The 15,497-nt window shown below is 50.5% G+C and overlaps 1 protein-coding gene across 2 annotated transcripts in view; it reads left to right on the forward strand.

Moving 5' to 3' along the window:
• Positions 1-1,800: 1,800 nt before the first annotated feature.
• Positions 1,801-15,497, forward strand: part of KCNIP1 (potassium voltage-gated channel interacting protein 1) — a 350,066-nt gene continuing 336,369 nt past the window's right edge. For both annotated transcript variants that reach the window (XM_061188456.1, XM_061188459.1), the window contains exon 1: positions 1,801-1,888. In XM_061188456.1, coding sequence (XP_061044439.1) covers positions 1,801-1,888 — 88 coding nt within the window. The remainder of the gene's footprint in view (positions 1,889-15,497) is intronic.

The raw sequence follows: 15,497 nt of genomic DNA on the forward strand, positions 1-15,497 counted from the left end.
TGAGCTCAGTAAGTACTGGATATATGAGCAAGTGTACAAAAGAACAAGTGCCATTAACATTCCCAGATACCATATGCATTTTAACTGGGACCTTCAATATCTTAAGACAAAGAATGAATAACATGGCAGTTTCAAACCTTAAGACATCAAACGCAATGGGGTATTTTCCTCCAGGGCTCCTTTCTGCTGTATGTGTTGTGACTCATACCATGCCGGTGAGTCAGGGAGCGCAGGCCACTTTGGGGCTTGGAGAAAGGCCCTGTGCTAGTGGGCTGTCTCCGGGGTCTGTTCGTGGAATTGAAATTTGTTGGTGACCTGAGGGCTGAGGTTCGTTTCAAGATTCATTTCCACATGACTCGCAGAAGATGGGGAAGAAACTAGACCCGGAGCATGAGTTCTGGCATATGTGGCATTTTATCAACGGGTGGTCTCCCTTCTCTGGCTCTTAAGCAATCTAGTGCTCTCAAACATCCCAGAGAAAGAGATAATAGACAAGCCGATGGAGAGGAAGGGAAAGACATTCCCAGGGCATGGCTTAGTTCAATGCCAGGTGGATTTCATATCTGCTGTTCAAATGGAACCACGGTGCATTGGTGGGTGATACCCATGGTGATGGCCCATGGGGACCCTTTAAATCACCAGGGAAAGTAAAGTGGGGATGTCATGGGGGAGGTTCATGGCCCTGTGTAGAGGGTGGGATGAGATGTCCCCCTGACGTTCCATGCAACCCACACAGTCTATGGTACTGAACAGCAGCCAGACTTTTTATTAAGCAATAGTTGTGGTTCATATTTGCATACTACTGTGCAGTTTTACTTCTAAGAGTATTGTACTGTAGTCAGATTGTTTGAATTTTGGTCATTCCTTTATGGCATCTCCGAGGAGTACTTTCTTCGTCAAGAAAAGCCCTAATTGCACTCCTCTGCTATCCTGATGAGAGAACACAGACTCTTAGCCGCTCTGTAGGGGTGGGAGCTGGAGTTGAACAGCCGACTTTGAGTGGGTGTGTGTTGGGGTGGAGGGCGGGGCACCTGGAGCTGGGAAGCAGCAGAGGCATTGACTTTCCAAATCAACGGAGGCAGACAGCCCCTGCTGCTGGTGCCAGGGAGCTGCATAAGCCAGCTCCCCCAGGGCTCCCCACTCAGCCCGACTTCTCCTTGATGCAAACCAGGCCGCTCAGAAGCTGCCTGCAAACTTTCCACTGAGCGCAAAGCAGTGGTCTCCTGCTCTGGAGGGAAGTCCTCCCAGATTCCGATCAAGGCACGGCACAGAAAATTGATCTATTAGATTAACCAGGAAGGAAAGAGCGGGAGAGTGAACCGGGAGGCTGTGGATTGGAGTGCTTTTGCGTGGCAGTCCCCTCCCTTCTGACTCGAGTATTAATTGCTACATTACCACTGCCATGTAAGAAAGACAGTCAGCACAGCCTGGGAGAGCTCCAGCTCCTCCCTCCCTGCGCTGCCCAGCTTCACCCTCCTCCTCCGTCCCCTCAGAGCGCCCTGTGCCCTGGCAGTGCTGCCCCAGTCCTGACATCCTGAGATCCTCCTGTGGCGAGGACTTGGGTGGACAGCGGGAGGGGGTGGAGGGAGGGAGGAAGGAAGGGAGCAGATATCGTGCCCTGCAGGCTCTCTGGATGCAGAAGCCGGACTCACTGCAGAGGCAGCTGTGCTGTTCCCGTAGCTTCTGGGGTGCGTCCTTCCCTCAGGGTTCGCCCAGGCAGGCTCCAAGTTCCAGGGGCACGCAAGGTGGGTGCCTTCCCTTCTGGGTGCTGACAACAGAGCCTGCCTTCCCTCTGCCACCATGAGCGGCTGCTCCAAAAGATGCAAGCTTGGGTTCGTGAAATTTGCCCAGACCATCTTTAAACTCATCACTGGGACCCTCAGCAAAGGTAGGGAGCCTGGCCTTGACCCTCGTTTTCTGTATTGGTGTGGTCTGGCTGGTCAGAGTGCCTTGGTGCGGTAAGTGTGGCCATTCCCGTGCGCCTGGGTCTCAGAGGAAGCTGGGGAGAAATCGGGGGCTGGATTTCAGGGTTGCTGACAACCTGGGTCCTGGCCCCGAGCAGGCAGGCACCAGGCCAGGGAGCTCAGCCGGCTGTAATTGCCTGGAACTTTGGAAATGGGTTTGGCGGTGTGTGGCTGATTGGTTCCAGGCGGGCAGAGGGACAGAACCCTTCCCAGAGTGCTAGAAGCAGCTTAGCATGACTAGAGTTTCAAGAAGTTATCCATGGAGTGTTGTGCCTTGTTGATAAAAGAGAGATTTGATGCAGTGGGCTGTGAGTAATTCTGCAGAACAGAGAGGCTGGAGGGGGCCAGCAGGAGGTGGCTCCGGGGCTGGAATCCACCGTGCACTGGTGAATACAGGATCTATATCAGCTCTGGGTCTGATGTCAGGAGCCAAGAGCTTCCTCTCATTGGGTTCCAGGGTCTTGCGTTTCTGGGGCTTCGTTCATCATTTCTTTGCTTTTTTTGGATTCCTGTCCCTCTGCATCTCCTACCTATGCCCATTCCCCAAGAACAGGGGTGGCAGGGAGTTTTCAGGTCTGACTGCCTGGGTAGCCCAGAAGGTATGGTTGTGGACCAGAACTAGGACTGCATGTGTGCAATTCAGCCCCAGGATGCAGAGGGGAGGCTAACTTCTCAGGGGGCGTCCCTGTCTCTGGGGCCCCATGTTACACTCTGTACCAAGGAGTGTGAGGGACTCAGAGACACTCTGGCAAACTTTCTGGAGATAAAATTTAAAGAGAGAGCAGCAGTGTGATGTGGTTGCGCTGGCTGAAAAAGTGTCTTTAAATATTCATGCCCTTCGTTCAGGAGGAAAGATTCTTTGGGGGAGATGCACTGGAAGCGGCGGGCAGGGTATTTGGGGAAAGAGGGAGGCCCACATACCCCTGATCGGGGATTTTTTTAAATGACAGTGAGAGGACTTCCCTGGTGGCGCAGTGGTTAAGAATCCGCCTGCCAATGCAGGGGACATGGGTTCGAGCCCTGGTCCGGGAAGATCCCACATGCCACGGAGCAACTAAGCCCGTGCGCCACAACTACTGAGCCTGCGCTCTAGAGCCCACGAGCCACAACTACTGAAGCCCGTGTGCCACAACTACGGAAGCCCGCGTACCTAGAGCCCGTGCTCCGCAACAAGAGAAGCCACCGCAATGAGAAGCCCACGTACCACAACAGAGTAGTCCCTGCTCGCCGCAACTAGAGAAAGCACGCACGCAGCAAGGAAGCCCCAACGCAGCCAAAAATAAATTAAAAAAAATAATAATGACAATGATATAAAGGCTGTGTATGGCCATCTCTAATGACCTGGTTCAGGTCCCCGGCTGCCCGGCAGGTCCAGCATGGTGAAATTGTAAGGTGGGTATGGGAGAAGGAATGGTGAGATTTTGCTTATCTCCTTTCTCTGGCCCTTTCATAGCTCCTGTTCTGTCCCCATTGCACTTCTGAAATAGGGCACTGCCCCTGCAGGAAGCTCAGGTGGGTTGAATGCCCAATGCTAAGGGTCAGGCTGCCAGGCAGAATTACTAGGGGCTCCAAGTGGGATAGACTGAGGTGAGGAGGAGAGAGCAGAGGGTTTAGGGGATTGTGCAGGGTTCCCCCATTCAATCCTCTCCTCAAGGATCCCGGGATCTCAGGGGGTGATGCGTGAGGGGCAGCATCCTATCCCAGTCTCTGCTTCCGAGAAATGCAATGGAAAGAGCTTTGGCCTGAACTTAGGAAACCTAGGTCTCAACCCCAGCTTCGCTCCCTGTGCAAGTCACAGCCTTGCTGAGCCTCGGTTTCCTCATCTGTAAAATGAAGCTAACCTATCTACCTCCCAGCCCTGTTTCAAGGATCCAGGGAAGCTGAGACACGGGATCCCTTTACGGAGTGTGTTGCAGTGACCCCACATGAAGGAGAGGTCAGTGACTGAGATGGGCGTGGGTCTGGAGAGGGTGACCCAGGCCATCCCCTCTGCCTGCCCAGGGTCAAAATCTCTTTAATCTAGCTGACTGCAGGCAGGTCTGTACACTCCAGGCAGCATCAGAGGGGGAGAGAGATCACAGAGGACATAATGCCTCAAGAGGGGGTGAGTGTGAGCAGGTGAGGTCAGTCAGGGAGAGAGAGTATATGCAAAAGGGTGTGTGTGTGTGTGTGTGTGTGTGTAAGAGACAGAGAGATTCAGAGAAAGGGTGGACGGCTATTTGAATAAATGAGGAGGATGATATTTTCGTCTGCATATTTGCCTACAACCATCCACTTGACATTTATTTACTGAGCACCTGCTCTGCGCCACACTCATTAGACACTGGACATATGGATGAATAGGACTCGAGCCCTCCATCAAGAAATGTGCATTCCGGTGGGAGCACAGACCAAAGACACAGACACCACGGGGACATCACTCTGAGTGCTGAGAAGGAGGGAGGCATGGGGGCCAAAGGGCACAGAGAAGAATAGCCTGAGCAGGTGAAGAGGCTCCTCCAAAAGTGGCATCTAAACTGAGCCGAGCAGCAGGGCCAGGGCTGGGCAGTGGAAGGAGGTTGGTGCTGGCAGAGGGAACAGCGTGGGAGCGTCAGCCTTTGCAGAGAAACCAGCCAGTGGGTCAGGACGGCCCCCTCTCTCTGCTCAGAATCCCGGAGACTAAGATCCGTGTGACACAGAAAGGGCTCCACAGGGACCGGTAGTGGGGACCGAGTGGCCACCTGGACTCCTTCTGACCTGCTTCACTACTGAGTTTTCTCAGACTCATGTGAGAGGCGACCCACGGCAGGCATCAGGGCACGATCATGCCTCCTGGCTCCACAGAGGGCACCAAGAGTTTACACAGCCCTGGCTCTGCACCAGGCACAGGCTGGGAAGCCAGTGTTCTGCCCAGCCCAGGTGATCAGTAAATATTTTTAAAATAAATGACCAAGAGAGCAGAGCCAAGCCTAGAGCAGGAGAGTGGAGAACAGTCTTTCTAATGTATAGACCGGCCCTAGGTGAATTTAGATTACACCCTACATGGACACATGACATTTGCCTAACGATTTCTGGTTTCCATTGTGATTTCACGTATTCATTATTCATCACACTGAGTCCTAGATTTGCAATAATCCAACCTTTAGAAGAAGTATTTCTCTTTGCTCCTTTCGGGATTGAGGAATGTAAAGATTCCATAGGACCGGGTACCTCCTGCTGGTCCTGGGGGCAATTTATTGTTTCTTACCTGCCTTGGGAATAACTGGGGAACAGGGAGGGCCCATGACCACCCCCTCTGTGTCCTGCCTGCTCCTGTCCTGGCCACCTCCCCCTGATGCCAGCAATCCCCCGTTCCACTGGTCTCAGCTGCCAGTGGCCCAGATTTCTCATGGAGGTCCTTTTCAGAGATCAGGTCCTCCGCCTTGACTTTGACCGTTTCCTTCATAGCTCTGATCACAATATGTGATCCGTGTCTCTTTTAGGAACATGTTTGCTTAAGGCCGTCTTCCCCACTTGACTTAAGCTCTATGAGGGCAGGGCCCACGCGCATTTTTACTCACCACTGTAGCCGGAGCTACGCATCCAGTGCCCAGCCCAGAGTGAGTGCTCCACCAATAGCATTAAATGAATGAAGCAGCGCTACGTGGCACCCTGAGATGATGCTTGTAGTAGCCTGAGCTTCTAGGAAGCACCGTGCACACACCTGTCCCAGAGGTGCTCAGTCTATGGTCAGAGGGTGAGCCTCCAGCCAGACTAATCATTCAGAACCGTGCCTGAGCTTTTTAGGGTCTTGGGAAGGGCATTTAAATTGTCAGAAGAGGGAAGGTTGTGTGTGTTTTGGGTATGGGGGAGTGTCCTAGCACCCTCGCTCCTGCCCCTTCAGCTCTACTTTGATTTGTTTCGCATACTGGACTTCTCTGAAATTTAACAAACGAGTTTAAAAAAGGTTAAAAAAAAAAAGCTTAAAAGAAGTTTGCAAACAAATTATGCAGTGGCAAAGGCAACTGGTTGCCAGACTAGGACATCTTGGGTTCTCTGCATACTGGCTGGGGAGCCTCGTGACAGGTCCCTTACCTCTCTCTGGCCTCAGGTACCTAATCTATAAAATGGAATCGTAAATGCCCTCCTTACGGGACTTAATGAGATTGTGTATGTAAAGCTTCCTGTGCTAATAAGGACCTACCGTGTAGCACAGGGAACTCTACTCCATACTCTGTGATGGCCCATATGGGAAAAGCATCTAAAAAAGAGTGGATATATGTATTTGTACAACTGATTCACTTTGTTGTACAGCGGAAAATAACACAACATTGTAAATCAACTATACTCCAATAAAAATTAAAAAAAAAAAAAAAGATACCTGCATAATAAGTCCTGAGGCAATGCTCCGTGGGGCTGCTACAGTGATTAGCTGGTACTCTCGGGGCGGTGAGCATCTTGAGGCAGAGACTTCTCACTCACTGCTTGTTCCTTGAGCCCCTGACACAGACTCTGAGAGCAGCTTCTCGTCTCCAGCACTTTTGCTGCTTCCCCTCTGCTGAACTTGCTTTCCTAGGGCTCCACTCTGTGCTGAGACCGACACGCGAGCCAGAAGCTCAGCTCCTGCCTTGGATGCCCAGTTACACCAGGCTCTGAGGAACGTGTCTCCTCCTCCTCCTGCGCAGCTAGCTCCCCAGCCCTGGCAGAGACCCCGGGGCTGGGGGCGGGAGCCAGAAGTTGTGCAGGCTCCACTCTGGCTGGGGAGGTTTAAGCCCATTTCCTTTTGCATTTTGGGGAACCCATCCGTCACCCCAGGTGCAGATGGCAAAGCCAACACAAAGCAGGAGGGAGAAATCCAATCCAGGAGAGCTTCTAGTTGTCCTGGCCACCCACGTAGCTGCGGGGTCGGAAGGGGGGGTCAGAAGGGGGTCGGTGCTGACCGTGTAAGATTTATCTCAAGAACCTTGCCCTGGAGCCCCGGCTCCCCCCTCCCTCCCCTCCCAGGTCATTTCTCTGTGTGATAGGCAAGACCTCAGCTTCAGACCCATCGGAGACAAGCCGTTCCTCTTGCCTCCCCCCGCCACTGCTGTTCAGGAGCCTCAAGAAACTGACCTTGAATGGGGGGAGGGCTCTGCCCTCAGGCAGACTGGGCTGGAGTCCCAGCCCTGTGGTCCACCAGCTGGGTGAGCTTGGGTGAGTTGCACAACCTCCCAAAACCAAGGTTCTTCCCTGATCATTGGAGATAATAGCAATATCTACCACGCAAGGCTGTTTTCTAATTTAACAAGGATAATACAAGTCACAGGCTGGCAGCAAGCAGGTCAAGAGGGGACCCTGCACTTGCAGGGAGCTGAGCTCCTTAAACGACATGCCCTAAGCACCTCTCTTGCCTTGCCCCATCCTGACCCTGGAAGTAGGCATTGCAATCTCCATTTTAACTGTTTTAAGGAAACGGACCTTTAACTTAGCCAGGTCGCCCAGCTGGCAATGAGTGGCAGGGCTGGAAAAGAACCTGAGTTCTACTGGGGTCAAGACCAGGCGCTTGCCTCTCCACGGGGCTGGAGAGGATGCCCCTGAGGGCTTTGCTCCCCACCTTGTCACCGGCAGAGTGCCACCAGCTTCCCACTAATTTTGTAGGTGGGTTTGTCAGAAATGGTTGTACCTGCTGGGTCGTTTCAGGGCAGCCACCTGTCTTGCAAGGGGTTGGGACAAATTCCGTTATGTGGCATGACCTGGGTTAAGGAATAAGCTTGATGGAGAAAGGGAACACCCCACAGGCCAAGGTCAGCAAGACAGACCCATGCATGCTCTCCTGGCGGCACTATCACCTCTGGGACAGGTGTGCTGGGGCCCAGACACCTGCTGTCTCAAGCTCCTCACCCATGAGGGGCCCTCCCTCACTGCTCTCCATTCTTATAGGGCAAGTGTGAGAAGTTGTCTTGCCAGTGGAGAAATACACAAGTTTTAGGGCACCAGGCAGTCTGGAATTACTAGAATTGTCTAAAAAAAGCAATGACCTTGACTCTGGGGATCTTGGAACCTGTGAGATGTGACAGTGCCCTCTGCCAGAAGGAGGGCACCTCCTGCTTCCTGAGCAGCTCGGCTCGTGTGCACTTCCCTTTGCTGGGGAAGGTAGAGTCCCCACCAGCCCGGGCCCCAGCTGGCTTGCTATCCTGGCCATTCAGGTGAGCAAAGGGCTCATGTTAGCTCAGCCCCCTCCCTCGTTGCAACTGGGAACCTCTGAGTGCTTGTGCCTTGTCATAGGCAGAAAGTTCCAATATTCTGGTCCCTTCCTGCCTCTCCAGTCCCAAGCCAGAGCCTGCCAGGGTGGGCAGTGTGCTCGCTTTGGCTCTCCCATGTCCAGTAGCCCTCATCCCAGCCTACAGGTCTCTTGTCCTTGCCCCTCTGTAGCAGACCCATCACTCCCTGATTCATTTTGCTGACCAGGAGCTCTCCTGGGGTCCCTGTAGTCCCATAGCAGAGGAGACAGAGGAAGGTGGGACCTCCGCCACCTGCCAAGGCTGTCCCTCTCTGGGGCCACTGGTCCTTTCTTCCTAATGACACCAATACCAGGCAGGAATAATTTGTTCAGCTGCTTATCCTAGCCCTGCTGCACAGACATCCTATTAACTCTAGGGCCACGGGGGACCGGCTGGTTTGTTCCAAATTAAAAGTAGCTGGAAATGGGCCCCACTGGCAGGCGGGAGGGCTGCAGTACAAACACACGGGGTGGAGTGGATCAAATCAGGTCTTAATCAGCCTTTGGAGTCCCAGAGGTCCCTGGCTCTGCCAGTGTGACCCTCACCTTCCCCATTCTTCTTAGGATTCCAGAATCTTCCAGGCCACAGAATCTTCCCCAGACCACCTCTCTCATCAGAACGCAAGTCCCAAGTCCCAGACAGCTGTTGATTCCTGAGAGCGGGCGTGGTCATGTGAGGCAGCCATGGGCGGCAGGAAGATGCAGGGCAAGCAAGGGCACAGCTCTAGAGCCAGACAGTCCTGGGTTCAAATCCTGCCACTTTCTGGCAGGATAGCCGGGGACAAGCCATGTCCCACCTTGAGTCTGTGTCCTCCCCTGGGAAATGGGGCCAGTAATTCCCTCCTCGTGGGGCTACGAGGTGATGGTGCACGTGGCATACCCAGCACCCAGCACGTAACAGCTGCCCAGGAAAAGTCAACTTCCCACCCTTCTCTTCTTTTCATGCAATTAAACCTCGGACTCGTAGCCAACAGAAAGGAGGCAGAGCCGAAAGAAACAAGGCTATGAGTCAAGTCTTCTTCCGGCTCTTCTCTAGATGTACAGCTCCTCCAAAGTTGCCCCCTCCACGCCCAGTCACTCTCAATTACATCTTCCGTAATCGGGAACTTGTCAACAGCGGAAATTATCCTTTTCAGTCAGTGGTTTTTGTTTTTATCGGCCATCCCCTTGCCCCTGTGAGAACACGAGCACTCACTGCATGGGGCTTATTGGTGATGCCTTGAGCACCAGACTGCTGTTGAATAAATGATGACTAATCACGTTTCCTGCCCAGCAACTTCAGGCTGTGAGACTGGAGTCCCTTTTTGAGGCCTGGGCTTTGTCAGGCTGATTCAGAGGCCTCCACGCCCCATCTCCCTGTTCTGAATTTCTATGCAGGAGTTTGACAGAAGCCACCAGCCACAGTGATCTTGATGAGACGAGGGATCAATGCAAGCAAGACCAGGGGCCTGGCCATTCTCCCATCCCAGTTCTCCAGTGCTCTGTGGGATGGCCCTCGCTGCCCGTCCACTACAGCTGGCCAGATGCGCAGAGGGGAGGTCGGGTTCCTCCTCAGTGTCCGTCTGCGCCCCAACTGGAAGGGCAGGAGGGAGGACCCAGGCTCTGAGGGCCCCACTGGAGGGCAGGGAGTTGTGCAGAAGAAGCAGAGATGAGAAACTTGTCCAGGCACCCCAGGCCATCTGGATGCAATGGAAGCCAGGACTCCAAGAAGAGACATGAGGAAAAACGTTTACCACGGCCAGTGATCCCACTCTCCGTACTCCTCAGAGTCTGGAGATGGAAGAAAGCCTTCCTCCTGTTGGGATGAGGGCAGGAGGACCATGAACTTCAAGCAAACCATGGTCCTCTCTTCTTGAAGCCATTGTGTTCCTTCTTGTGGTCTTAGAACTACAAAGAGCAGCAGATTGGGAGCTGGGCCTTCGATTCCAGACCCTTCCCTTCTCTGGGCCTCCGTTTCTTCATCACTAAAATGAGGGAGTTGCTGGCTTCAAGCGTCCCTTCCAGTTTGGGAATTTTAAGATTTTATAGCAATCATTGCAACACTACGCATGGCACCTGCTCTGTGCCCGACATTGCTCTAAGCACCGCACACACAATTTTATTTAATACGCACAAGAACCCTAGAAGGTGGAGAGCTCTCGTTAACCCAATTTATAGATAAAAAGTTCTGAGCTTCAGGACGGGAGGGGCCTGGCTCTGGGTCACACAGCCAGCTCAGGACAGAGCCAGAATTGGAAGTCAGGCTGTCTGTCTCCAAGTTCCAGTTTTACTTCCTATATGATGCTCCCTTCATTTCTAAAACTCAGATCTGGCCTAGGAAAGTAAGAAAGACAAAACTGGTTCTTCCCCAGCTTGACCAAGAGGCGACACATGCTCTTATTTGAGAAATCAAGGTTTCAAGGCCTCCCTTCTGACTGAAGCAGCACAGCTTGGAGGATTCTGCTGAGACCTGTGCCCCCCAGATTACACCCCAGACCATCATCCACATATTCCCCTTCTCCAGTCAAACCACAAAAAAATATGGGAGAACTAGCCTGACAGCTGAGACTGCACATAGCGGAAAGAAATGAAATACCACCCAGCAAGCATTGCCATTGTAATTCCAGTCTAGCCAATTTTCACTTCGTGCTGGAATGAGGTGGTTTAGAAGCAGAGGCAGGTAATTGGGCAGGAATCAGGGAGGGAGATGTGATTCTGAGGCTTGTGTCTGAGAGGCTGGGGTTAGCCTACCCCAATTTTCTTTCTGTAATCTTTTGATTAACCCTGAGCCAGTTTGGGTGTCATTTTTCAAACCATCTGCGCTTGACAGGCAGAGCCAAGCCCAGGCTTGCAGCTTGCTCTCTGTAAACATCAGCTGGGAACCCGCTGTGCCTTGGAGCCTGGGATACTCCTACGCCACCAGGCATATTGGACTGCAGGATGCTCCTGCCATCCTTGGGCTGATTAACCCTGTCCTTGCTTCACGAGTCTAGAAACAGCAGCCTGTCATGCCAGACTCACAGGCCCCATAGGAGGAATAACAATTGCCACCGTCCCTGGAGTGCTATTGGTTTGCTGGGGCTTTACAAGGATCCCTGCGGTCAATCCAGCCCTGGCCCTGTGAGTTACCTACTTTTGTTATTCCCATCCTGGAGCTGGGAGAGGTTGAATAACTTGCCCAAGATCACAAAGCCAGAGCTGTGACTCTGAAGATCCCATACAGTACCAAAGAAACACTCTGCGTCAAATCCCTCAGCATCATCACCCCTGTAATGGACTGAATTGTGTCCCCCCAGATTCATAAGTTGAAGTGTTAACTTCGATGTAACTGTATTTGGAGGTAAGATTTTTAAAAGGAAATTAAGGTTAAATGAGGTCATAAGGATGGAGGCCTGATCCAATAGGACCGATGTCCTTATAAGAAGAGGAAGAGACATACACATAGAGAAAAGGCCATGTGAGGACACAGCAAGAAGGACAGAGTGGCCATCTACAAGCAGAGGAGAGAGGCCTCACCAGAAACCAAACTTGCCAGCACCTTGATCTTGGACTTCCAGCCTCCAGAACCACGAAAAAAATAAATTTCTGTTGTTTAAGTTGTCCAGTCTGTGTATTTGTTAAGGCAGCCCTAGGAAAGTAATACACCCCAGAGACAATTCTTTGCATAGCATCCTTTCGCATATCTTTTTATTGTCATAAATATACATAGCATAAAATTTACCATTTTAACCATTTTGAGGTGTACAATTCAGTGGCATTAATTACATTTCACATTGTTGTGCAACCCTCATCACCATCCACCTACAGAAATTTTCGTCTTCCCAAACTGAAACTCTGTCCCCATTAAACAATAATCCCCCATTCCCTCCACCCTCACCCCCCCAGCCCCTTTCCACTATTCTACTTTCTGTCTCTATGAACTTGACTATTCTAGGTACCTCATATAAGTAGGATCACACCGTATTTGCTCTTTCGCGTCTGACTTATTTCACTTAGCATAATGTTTTCAAGGTTTATCCATGTTGTAGCATGTGTCAGAATTTCATTCCTTTCTAAGGCTGAATAATGCTCCAGAGTAGGGATATACCATAATTTTTTTTAATCCATTCAACCATTGCTATTCATCCACTCCCATATTTTTAAAAGACATAATCCCCTGCTCACAACTCTGTCTCCAGTGGTTTCTTGCCACATTCAGAGTCAAATGCAGACTTTCGTCTATGGTCTGCAGCCTTCGCGTGATCTGTCCCGGCATTTCTGGCCTCCTGCTCTGGTGGCGTTCTCCTCCAGGAGTGCACCCCGGCCACCAGGCCATGTTGTTTTTGCTGGAACCCCAGCTCCTCCAGCCTCTGGGTCCTGACGGTTACTGACTCTCCGTCTGGACACTCTCTGCCAGCTCTCCTCTGGCTCTCTCCCGCACTTCATTCAGATCCCCTCCTGTCTACAGTCGCCCCTGCTGTGCACAGTGGCACTTCCTCCCACCTAACGCTGCCTCATTTTCCCGCATAGCCCTCCTGCAATTACATCACACATTTACTCATTTGCTTCTGGTCTGGCTTGTGCCCTGAGAGTCCAGCTTCACAAGGGCAGGGACTGTCCTGGCCGTTGCTGCTTCCCCAGCACCTGGCACAGGGCCCAACACATAGTAGGCCCTCAGGGGAAGCTGAGAGGTCCACCAGGCAGACGAGAAGCCCAGGGGGAGACCACCTGGTGGGTGGCAAAGCTGGCCCTTGAACCTGGGCCTCTGAATCCACTTTCCTTTCCTGAAAGTCTCTTCCCTGCATGCCCATTAAGGCCCCGGTTCTGTATTCTGCCTTCCCAAGTCCATCTTTCCAACCACACTTACCCCCTTAGCAAGGTGCCGATGATCCTGACTCAATGGAGGGATGAATGGAGAAAGGAAGAAAGGGAGGGAGGGAGGATGGATCATAAGTCCTTCGATTTGAATGTCTTCCTGTGCCCTCTACTCAACCCTCGTAAAAGCAAAGCAGACCTCTCTCTCCTGACTTCACTGTTTCTCTGTATGTGTCCCCAGTTTGCACCTTCCGTTATCTTGCTCACTGAGTTCTATTGATTATTTCTCCCTGGTGTTTCTCTTGTCTGTCACTCTTTCCATTCTCAACGTTGTCCCCAAAGTCCAAACTCTCATCACGTCTCACTGCTTTGCTGCAGCCCGCAGACTGCATTTCTTTCCACTTCTCCCCTCCTGTCTCCCCCACACCAGCGCCAAACAAAGAGATAGTCCATGCAACCCTTTGACCAGAGAGCCCTACTTCTAGAAGTCTGTTCTAAGCAGATCGTCAGAGATGTACACAAAGACTTTTATTCAGCAGTGTTCATCATGGTACTACATTATAATAGTGAAAAATTGAAGACAATCTCAACTTCAGTCAAAAAATAGTGGGCTAACTGAATTTTGGTTCATCCATCTGATGTAATAATATTAAACCTTTGAAAAATTATTTTGAGGACTACTTAATAACAAGCAGAAATGCTATTGACATAATATTAGGTGAAAAATCAGGATGCAAAACTATAAGTACAATGAGGTTCCAATCTGTGAATAGATAGGTGGGCAGAAAAAGTAAAACAGAAAAGAAATAAACTGAAATATCCTGGGTTTGAGTTGAGATCAATGGTTATTTTTTAAAGTTCTTCTGGATAGAAGAACTGTATTGTCTGCCTTGCCTTCAATAAGCATGTATATTTAATCAGACCATAAAAATACCATTCTCTGAATACACATCTTTAATTTTTTAATTCTTCCCAATACCTTCAATAAAATTTATGCTTTCACTGCACTGTATCACTCCTTGTCCTCTCCATGTTAGAGCACACCCCAAACTTCCAGGCCTGGCTGTCACAGCCGGCATCTCATGGTCTCAGCCTGCTTCCTGCTCGTGTCTCCCCAGCTACAAACACGTTCTCCAGCCAAACTCATCTTCATGAGGTTTCCAAACCAGACTTGTGTTTTATGTCCCTGAACCTAGCCTCAAATGATTCAGAAAAACAAATACACACACACACACACACACACACACACACACAGAGAAGGAGTACAAATATGGCAAAATATTGATAATAATTTGTGAGCCAAGGTGAAGGGTATGCGTTTCCTAGATACTACTTTTGCAACTCTTCTATAGTTGGACATTTTTAGAACTAAAAGTTGGGGGAAATAAAGGAGCAGTATAATCTGGCATTTAAAGGCATTGGCTCTGCTATGAAATGACCTTAGTTTAAATCCCAGCTCTACCACCTATTAATTGGGTGACAATGACCTCAGGCAAGTTACGTACTTCCTAGGTCTCAATTTCTTCATCAGTAAAATGGGGATAATGAAAATCATCATGTATTTATTTCCCACCATTGCCTGGAGAATGGAATACATGAGTGTAAAGGGCTTGGTGAAGAGTCTGGCCACCCTTGTTCGTTGTGAATGACTAGTATCAGTGTTCAATATAGAAATCAGATTCTTAACCATGAAGTTATCCGTAATGCTCTCTACCTTCCTAAACAACTCAACCCTGGATAACTAAGTAAAGTGCTGTGGCTTGGGAATCTTTTGCTTATGGGATTCTCTTTCTGCCACTGGCACAGAGCAGGGAGAACGCAGCGCCGTTTCCTGCCAGCATCCACATCTCCAGGCCCTGGCACAGTGCCTGGCACAGAGGAGGCAGCCAGTAAGTGCAAAAACCCCAAAATGAGGAACTTGAAGGGTTCAAGTTGCGCTTTAAAGAAAGTTCATCTCATCAGACACAAGCTTGTAACCTTGCTGATGCAGCCACTCTATTCCCATGGGCTTCCTGGATGAGGCATCACCTTGATAAATTAGCTGTGGATATAAGCATCCTGCAGTTGGCATGGAAATGCAATTTAATTTCCAATTAAGCCTGATTTCTGGGCCTAGGGATTTGCCTGCCTCACACTGAGAGAATTATTCCAGCCAGACCTATTGTTGTCAATGTTGGTGGTTCTCGCATGAAGTGGACTATCATGGAAACTGATCCTTTGGCCCTTGGACTGCTTTTCCTCCAGAACTGAGTTTATACAAGTAGATTCAAGAAAGTTCAAAGCAAAGACAGTCTCTCTGTGGCAGAAATTTTTAAGACAGAACACAGCTAGAAACAGATTGAAAGGGAGAGCGATGCAAGATGGTCCTCAATGATGCTCACAAGAAAGAGAAGTGAGAAGTTGTGCATGAGAAAAGAGGGGTGCTGGGAAGTTCTCTGAGCTCAAACAGAGAAGAATCTGTATAATCAGAGGAAGGAGACACATTTGCTCAAATAGAGAGTGAACATTTGCGGAGCATCTTTTATACACCCGACACTGTGCTG

This window comes from Eubalaena glacialis, chromosome 4, assembly GCF_028564815.1.
Source record: "Eubalaena glacialis isolate mEubGla1 chromosome 4, mEubGla1.1.hap2.+ XY, whole genome shotgun sequence".
Classification (NCBI taxonomy): domain Eukaryota; kingdom Metazoa; phylum Chordata; class Mammalia; order Artiodactyla; family Balaenidae; genus Eubalaena; species Eubalaena glacialis.